This window comes from Corythoichthys intestinalis, chromosome 21 (genome assembly GCF_030265065.1).
Source record: "Corythoichthys intestinalis isolate RoL2023-P3 chromosome 21, ASM3026506v1, whole genome shotgun sequence".
NCBI classification, from domain to species: Eukaryota; Metazoa; Chordata; class Actinopteri; order Syngnathiformes; family Syngnathidae; genus Corythoichthys; species Corythoichthys intestinalis.
Genome location: NC_080415.1, coordinates 18295498 through 18304751, shown reverse-complemented (window position 1 = coordinate 18304751; position 9254 = coordinate 18295498). Strand labels below are relative to the sequence as shown.

The window sequence follows — 9254 nt, the reverse complement described above, 5'->3', positions numbered from 1 at the left end:
TGGCAGAAGGTTTATGTTTCAGACTAATATTATAGAAAGGCGATAACTACTTATGTTTATTTGCTACATTTGACAAAGGTCATTTTCTAGGTTACCTCACAATTTCAGTGGGGCAAATAAGTATTTAGTCAACCACCAATTGTGCAAGTTCTCCTACTTGAAAAGATTAGAAAGGCCTGTAATTGTCAACATGGGTAAACCTCAACCATGAGAGACAGAATGTGGAGAAAAAAAATAGAAAATTACATTGTTTGATTTTTAAAGAATTTATTTCCAAATTACTGTGGAAAATAAGTATTTAGTCACCTACAAACAAGCAAGATTCCTGGCCGTCAAAGAGGTCTAACTTCTTCTAACGAGGTCTAACGAGGGTCCACTCGTTACCTGTATTAATGGCACCTGTTTTAACTCATTATTGGTGTTTGTCCACACTCAGTCACACTCCAAACTCCACTATGGCCAAGACCAAAGAGCTGTCGAAGGACACCAGAGACAAAATTGTAGACCTGCACCAGGCTGGGAAGACTGAATCTGCAATAGGTAAAAAGCTTGATGAAAAGAAGTCAACTGTGGGAGCAATTATTAGAAAATGGAAGACATACAAGACCACTGATAATCTACCTCAATCTGGGGCTCCATGCAAGATCTCACTCCGTGGCGTCAAAATGATAACAAGAACAGTGATTGAAAATCCCAGAACCACACGGGGGGACCTAGTGAATGACCTACAGAGAGCTGGGACCACAGTAACAAAGGCTACTATCAGTAACACAATGCGCTGCCAGGGACTCAAATCCTTCACTGCCAGACGTGTCCCCCTTCTGAAGAAAGTACACGTCCAGGCCCGTCTGCGGTAAGAAGCATTTCAAGGTCCTGGAGTGGCCTAGCCAGTCTCCAGATCTCAACCCAATAGAAAATCTGTGGAGGGAGTTGAAAGTCTGTGTTGCCCAACGACAGCCCCAAAACATCACTGCTCTAGAGGAGATCTGCATGGCGGAATTGGCCAAAATACCAGCAACAGTGTGTGAAAAACCTGTGAAGAGTTAGAGAAAACGTTTGGCCTCCGTTATTGCCAACAAAGGGTACATAACAAAGTATTGAGATGAACTTTTGGTATTGACCAAATACTTATTTTCCACCATGATTTGCAAATAAATTCTTTAAAAATCAAACAATGGGATTTTCTGGTTTTTTTCCCATATTATGTCTCTCATGGTTGAGGTTTACCCATGTTGACAATTACAGGCCTCTCTAATATTTTCAAGTGGGAGAACTTGCACAATTAGTGGTTGACTAAATACTTGTTTGCCTTAATGTATATTATAAAAAGGCAATAACTACTTACGTTTATTTGCTACATTTGACAATGGTCCTTTCCTAGGTTACTTCACCATTAGATGTGTTTCTAATATGGTGGATGGGTTTTATTAACAATATTCTCAGAGGTAATACTTCTCACTAAAACATTTGATTTCTTCCCCACAAGAGCGTCAATGATAAACACACTCTTAATAAAACGGTATCAATCAAAACTCTGACTTGTTGTCATCAAGTGCATTTTTTGTTTGTGTCCTTACAGAGAACGAGGTCAGCCTTATTTTCTTTACATCGCGTTAGCTCACATGCACGTCCCTTTGGCCCCACCAATTGCCACTTCGTCACTTGAAAATCAAGTGTATTCTGCAAGCTTGCGAGAAATGGATGGCCTTGTGGGGTCGATTAGGAGTGCTTCACACGCAGATGATACGCTCATCTGGTTCACTGGTAAATATTGTGCTCTGATTATAACTGTTTTCTGACTACTGGGTATGCTCTAGAGCTGACATTCTCACATTTAGGTGACAACGGTCCTTGGGAGCAGAAGTGCCAATACGCAGGAAATGCAGGACCATTTAAAGGAAAGTGGCAGACAAAAAGAGGTATACTGTAACATACATTTATGAGCACGTCTTTTGAGACTATAGCGATTATACACAGTAGGTGATCATGCAGTATTTTTTATAGTGCGTGTCCACATTAGGCTCACTTGTAATTTGAGTTTATTCCAGCTCTATTTGTTACATAAACATGATTTTAAGCATGTTTTGGAAAGCAGAATAAAACACAGGAAAATCAGACACTCATTGGTGAACTTTAAGGATTTTGATAATCTCTCGTTCTCGTGAGGTGGGGGTTCCGCAAAGAGGACCACATGGGAAGGGGGCCATCGTGTGCCAACCGTGGCCTACTGGCCTGGCGTGATCCGGGCAAACTCCACCAGTTCAGCCATGCTTAGGTATGTTGGCTTCTTACAGCTGGAAATTCCTCCGATACTCGAAACCACATTGCCATCTTGTTAAGATTTGCTGCCGCACACTAACTCTGGAGACAGATAATTACATCCACGCTTTTCCTGCAGCGGTATGGACATTTTCCCAACACTCCTTTCCCTGGCAGGGGTGAAGCCGCCCACTGACCGCCGCTACGATGGCATTGATGTCACAAGTGTCCTACTGCATGGCAAACAGACTGGTCACAAGGTACTGTATAATAATTACATAATGATGATGGTTTAATCACAGTTGAATTAGGATAGTTGGTGCTGTAATGTTATACAGTCTCTCAACAGTCACTGTATTTTAGTCACAACAACCATCGATAAAAATATTCAAGTAAATACTAAAGAAAGCGGCAAAGAAAATATTGTAGTGCAGCAGCATCTTTATCGCAATATCAATCCAGGGATCAGTTCAGTTGCAAACAAAACATCCAACTAAATTGCAATGTAGAACAAAAGTAAAATGTAGGCCTAGTCCACTATACTGTATATGTGCAATCAACTTAGAAATGCAATCAGTAACTACCACATAACAATAAAAAATAATTAAAATGAAGTGCAGCAGCATTTTAGCAGCCATAACAATCTGTTTCAACATGAAGAAATATCTTTTTTTTTGCAATTGAGAGAGCAGAGAGATAGTAGAGGTTAGATGGGGCCTAAAAAATCCAGCCTGACCCGACACGGCCCGCTCGTATTGAAGCCCGACCCGGCTTGGAGTGACGCGAAAAAAAAACAAAACGCAGCAGCAGCAATTTATTTTCATTTCTTCGAGATGGCAGAAAAAACATTGTTTCTTAATGTTTAAATAGTCTACATATTTTTGTGATCATTATAGAAGCATTTACACAACGAAATAACGCTGGGAAAGTTTGTTATTTAAAAAAAACATGCGATTTTGCAGACACACAGAGGAGAAGATTCAAAAGGATCACATTTGTGTTGCCTGTGTGTGCATAAAATGTGTCTTTCGGAACGAATTCTCAGTTGGCAGAAAAAAAACGCAAGTTTTCTTAATGTTTAAATAGTCTACATATTTTTGTGATCATTATAAAACCATTTACACAACGAAATAACACTGGGAAAGTTTAACATATAAAAAAAAAAAAAAACGAGTTTGCAGACACACAGAGGAGAGGATTCAAAAGGATCACATTTGTGTTGCCTTTGTGTGCATAAAAAAGTGTCTTTCGGAACGAATTCTCAGTTGGCAGAAAAAAAACGCAAGTTTTCTTAATGTTTAAATAGTCTACTTACTTTTGTGATCATTATAAAATCATTACACAACGAAATAACGCTGGGAAAGTTTAATATATAAAAAAAAAAAAAAACGAGTTTGCAGACACTCAGAGGAGAGGATTCAAAAGGATCACATTTGTGTTGCCTTTGTGTGCATAAATAAAAGTGTCTTTCGTAACGAATCGCAAGCGCCACAGCGGAGGAGAAGAAGAAAAAGCGGGCTGCGCCACTGCTTCATGTGAGTTCACAAGCAAATGCACAATACAGAGAGCCTGCTCTCGGTTTTATCCCATTTTTTAAATTATAATTTATTAGTCCAGCGCGGGGCGGCCCGACCCGACCTGACCCAAACGTGAATGCTTAACATTTTGGGCCCGACCCGTTCGGGTTCGGGCACAACATCTAACCTATAGGACATAACATATCAATGGCTGAAGCGGAGAAAGAGGGAGCAAGAAAGATTCTTGATGCACCTAAGACATTGAAAGCTGACATCTGGAGACATTTTGGCTTCTATGAGGTTGGTGGGAAACTTGACCAGAGTTATGCAGTGTGTAAAAAATGAAACATGACAATATTAATACGAATGGGGAAACCAAATCCATTGCATCACCGGAATTGCGCAGGGAAGATTTTTGAACGTACTTATATATTTTAAAATGCGCTGAATCGATTCGGCTTGTTGCCCGCATCGAATCGAATCGTCCATGCCCCGCATCGGGATGCATCGCCGCATCGATTATTGTTGACACCACTAGTACTGCACTGGAGTCAGCAAGGCAGCCAGTGTCAAGACTCAGACAAACCGGTTTAGCAGGTTGGAAGGCAGCATCACAGGTAGTGTCAGTTTAAAGCTATCCTTTTAATCCATTCTGTGTATTTGTAGGTTCTTTTCCACCCTAACAGTGGTGCCGCAGGGCAGTTTGGTGACTTGCAGGCTGTTCGAGCAGGGAAATATAAAACATTCTACATGACAGGTAACTGGCACAATAACACAAGTCTAGTCACAATTTGTCGGCACAGACACCAAGCCTTGAACACGCTTCAATCAATGTAATGAGGTGGAACCAGAATGTTGACATGTTGTCATGGGAGATGAAACTAGAGTGGTATTTGTTCAACTGAAAGTTAGCACTCCCTATAGCATCGCAATGTAAATGTGGACATTTATATGTATGGACTAGTACTCGGCGATATATATGTGTGTATACATATATATATATATTAGGGCTGTCAAAATTATCGCGTTAACGGGCGTTAATTAATTTTTAAAATTAATCACGTTAAAATATTTGACGCAATTAACGCAGATGCCCCGCTCAGAGAGTTTTAAATGACAGTACACATTGAAACGCTCACTTTGTGTTTTATGGAGTTTTGCCGCCCTCTGCTGGCGCTTGGGTGCGACTGATTTTATAGGCATCCATGAGCATTGAGTAAGTAATTATTGACATCAACAATGGCGGGCTACTAGTTTATTTTTTGATTGGAAATTTTACATATTATTCAAACTAAAACATTAAGAGGGGTTTTAATATAAAATTTCTCTAACTTGTACAACATTTTTCTATTAAGAACTACAAGTCCTTCTATCCATGGATCGCTTTAACAGAATGTTAATAATGTTAATGCCATCTTATTGATTTATTGTTATAATAAACAAATAGTCCTTATGTACCGTATGTTGAATGTATATATCCATCTTGTGTCTTATCTTTCCATTCCAACAATAATTTACAGAAAAATATGGCATATTTTATAGATGGTTTGAATTGCGATTAATTGCGATTAATTACGATTAATTAATTTTTAAGCTGTAATTAACTCGATGAAAAATTTTAATCGTTTGACAGCCCTAATATATATATATATATATATATATATATATATATATATATATATATATATATATATATATTAGGGCTGTCAAACGGTTAAAAATTTTCATCGAGTTAATCACAGCCTAAAAATTAATCATAATTAATTGCAATTCAAACCCCCTCTAAAATATGCCATATTTTTCTGAAAATTATTGTTGGAATGGAAAGATGAGACACAAGACGGATATATACATTCAACATACTGTACATAAGTACTGTATTTGTTTATTATAATAATAATCCACAAGATGGCATTAACATTATTTCTGTTAACGGGATCCACGGATAGAAAGACTTGTAGTTCTTAAAAGATAAATGTCAGTATAAGTTATAGTAATTTTGTATTAAAACCCCTCTTAATGTTTTCGTTTTAATAAAATTTGTAAAATTTTCAATCAAAAAATAAAGTAGTAGCTCGCCATTGTTGACGTCGCCGAGTGGTGACGTCACATGGGCTCCCTGCCGTTCTTCCACAGTGTCTTTAACTACGTAAGGTAGTGATTGAAATACACCACAAGGTGTCAATGGCGAGTTTTAAATTACTTAGAAATCAAGCCAATGAGTGTTTTGTCCCTCGACTGACGCCGTTGTTCCCTGTTTACTGGTACTTCAAGGTCATTTGAGTGCTGGCTTCACAACGTACGAGACCTCTGATAGTTTGTATATTTTGACTAAATATTGCCATCCAGTGTATTTGTTGAGCTAAACGAAATGTTTGAATAGAGTTTGACCAAAGTCTGAGTAAGTTTTATGTGTATTTTGCATAGCTACTTCTTTTTGTGAACATTCTTTTTTTTTGAGAGGTAGGAATATTATTTTTGTTGTGCTTTCACTAAAGGATACTTATGTTTGTTGTGAAGGAGTTGCCGATGCTTATGCCAATAAACAGCGCGGTCCAATGAACGCCTGTGTCCACTCGCCTTTCTCTGCTTCTTAGCTCTCAATGTGCAAAAAAACGGCGTCATTGTAATCTGTTTGAGGCAATGCATGAGCGAGTCATTCCGCGCATGCATTGATTGCGTCAAATATTTTAACGTGCTTAATTTAAAAATTAAAATTAGGCGTGTTGCGATAACAAATTTTAGTGTACGATAATTTATCTCATAAATTATTTCGATATGGGATATTATTGCACCCCCCCATTTTTTTTTAAACCACTTTACAATAACACAGTGAGAATACAGTATATATTAATAGATCAAGTACACCCATTTAAACGCGATATTTATTCTTAAATTCAAAAATACTTTTTAAGAAATCACAACTAAAAACAATAGACTATGCCTCTTAAGTAAAAGACAACAATATTAATACCGCACAGAAACACAGAATAAATAAAATGTGTTTTTCAAGAAAAAAAGATAAAATTGCACTTAAATTGCACACTGTTGAGTGCTACAGCTCTCTTAGCAGCTAGGTTTACTACATTAGCAATACATCCTATTTGTGGTCCGAATCCATCTGTGTCACGTACTGAATTAATAATATTTGCAGCATTATCTATAGTCACTGGTATGGACTGATTTGGCCTTCTTAACTTCCATTCAGTCATGGTGGTTTATAATTCATCGATGTAGTATATGGACTACGTGTCCCATAATCACTCTGGGCTCACGTAGCCATGGCACGAGACGTAGTACATGTAGTTTGCTATTTCATGATATCTAGTGTGTGCGCGCTTAAAAAAGTTCCCAAACGCCACAGTCACGTCTGCTCATTACCGCACAGCACCAGCATATGACAATCGACTTTCATGAACAGGATGAAGCATAGCGCTCTTAATTTGCCACTCACTCTTCATCATGTCAGCTGTCCGTTGTCAAAGCGAGGTTGTTCGTAGTAGCCAAGTCAGTAACAATGTTTTGGCGGACTTCGTTGTAAATATCCGGTGTTGTGCCGAAAAATAGCCGCCCCGCGTGAAAGGCCACCCCTGACGGGAGCGGCGACACGTCAACAACACCGGCACGCCGGAGATGGTCCGCAGTCAATCCAGAGCACTGACGTGGCCGGTATACGTTGAACAATAGGATATAATGGGAACGATTGGCTCCGGCACTATTTTTGCCGGACCTGGAACGAAGATGCATTTTGCGTAGTTGGTAATAAGGAATCCGAACTTTTAACAGCACGTCTGCCGCACTCGCGCACGCACGTGCACGCGAGGCAATAAATCGCAGCTTGAAAATTACCGCCTTCATTTTTATTTATCGTGCGATAAATGGAATTATTGCATATTGCGACAGGCTTAATTACCGACCGTTAACGCGATAAATTTGACAGCAATAATATATATATATATATATATATATATATAATTTTTTTTTTTTCAATTAGGTTATAGGCCATTTTACATCCTGAAAACAATATAGAATGATTTAGTATATTTAATTGTTTGATGACAAATGTATGTATTTATTTATTCTTTTAAATGATCAATAATTATGCCTTGGTCTTGTGTCTTATTTGTGTTGACTTCCCCAAATTTTTCCAATTCTCATGAACTCATTCCTTGGCATTGACAGCGATAGATTTGAACATTCAATTACTTCCTTTTCAAATAGATTGGCCATCTATCACCAATCATACCTCTGTTTCCTTTACAAAATGATTTTCCTTCGCAAAATGAAATACGACTTAAGCGTGTTTCCACTGAAGGCTGTTTTTCAAGAAAGCCACATAACTCACGTGGACTCGTGGAGTCTCAGCCCACGAGATTTTACTCAAGGAAGATAAGACGCCGAAAACTTGTTGCGGTTGTATCACGTGACAGGGGACTTCACGTCCTGTGGCTTATAATTTCTGAAAAACCTCATGAACGCATGAAAATCCTTTTGCAATATTTTAGGGTTTATTTTGCTTTTATTTATTCCTATACAGTGGTATGAAAAAGTATCATAACCTTTTGGAATTTCTCACATTCCTGAATAAAATCACCGTCAAATGTGATCTGATCTTTGTCAAAATCACACAGATGAAAATACAGTGTCTGCTTTAACTAAAACCACCCAAACATTTATAGGTTTTCATATTTTAATGAGGATAGTATGCAAACAATGACAGAAGTGGGAAAATAAGTAAGTGAATCTTCACATTTAATATTATATACATATTTTGTGCCCCCCCCCGCTGGCAGCGATAACTTCAACCAGACGCTTCCTGTGGCTGCAGATCAGTCTGGCACATCAGTCAGAACTAATGTTGGCCCATTCTTTACAAAATTGCTGTAGTTCAGTCAGATTCCTGGGATGTCTGGCATGAATCGCTGTTTTTAGGTCATGCCACAGCATCTCAAAGGGGTTAAAGTCTGGACTTTGACTTGGCCACTCCAGAATGTGTATTTTGTTCTTCTGAAACCATTCTGAAGTTGATTACACTTCTATGTTTTGGATCATTGTTTTGTTGCATCATCCATCCTCTTTTTAGCTTCAACTGTATGACAGACGGCCTTCGGTTTTCCTGCAAAACATCCTGATAAACTTTTGAATTCATTCTTCCATTAATGATTGCAAGTTGTCCAGGCCCTGAGGCAGCAAAACAGTCCCAAATCATGATGCTCCCTCCACCAGGCTTCACGGTCGGGATGAGGTCTTGATGTTGGTGAGCTGTTCAATTTTTCCTCCACACATGACATTGTGTGTTACTCCCAAACAATTCAACTTTGATTTCAACAGTCCACAAAATATTTTGCCAAAACTTCTGTGGAGTGTCCAAGTGCCATTTTGCGAACATTAAACAACGTTTTTTTTAGACAGCAGTGGCTTCCTTCGTGGAGTTCTCCCATGAGCACCATTCTTTGGCTATTGTTTTATATACCGTAT

The 9254-nt window shown here is 38.5% G+C and overlaps 1 protein-coding gene across 5 annotated transcripts in view; it reads left to right on the top strand.

Moving 5' to 3' along the window:
- The window catches only part of LOC130909404 (archaemetzincin-2-like), a 43528-nt gene that overhangs the window by 31674 nt on the left and 2600 nt on the right, over positions 1-9254 (top strand). For 4 of the 5 annotated variants that reach the window (XM_057825817.1, XM_057825818.1, XM_057825816.1 and 1 more), the window contains 5 exons: positions 1580-1764; positions 1839-1919; positions 2167-2275; positions 2399-2519; positions 4443-4533. In XM_057825817.1, coding sequence (XP_057681800.1) covers positions 1580-1764; positions 1839-1919; positions 2167-2275; positions 2399-2519; positions 4443-4533 — 587 coding nt within the window. The remainder of the gene's footprint in view (positions 1-1579; positions 1765-1838; positions 1920-2166; positions 2276-2398; positions 2520-4442; positions 4534-9254) is intronic. The other variant, XM_057825819.1, reaches the window with a different exon arrangement.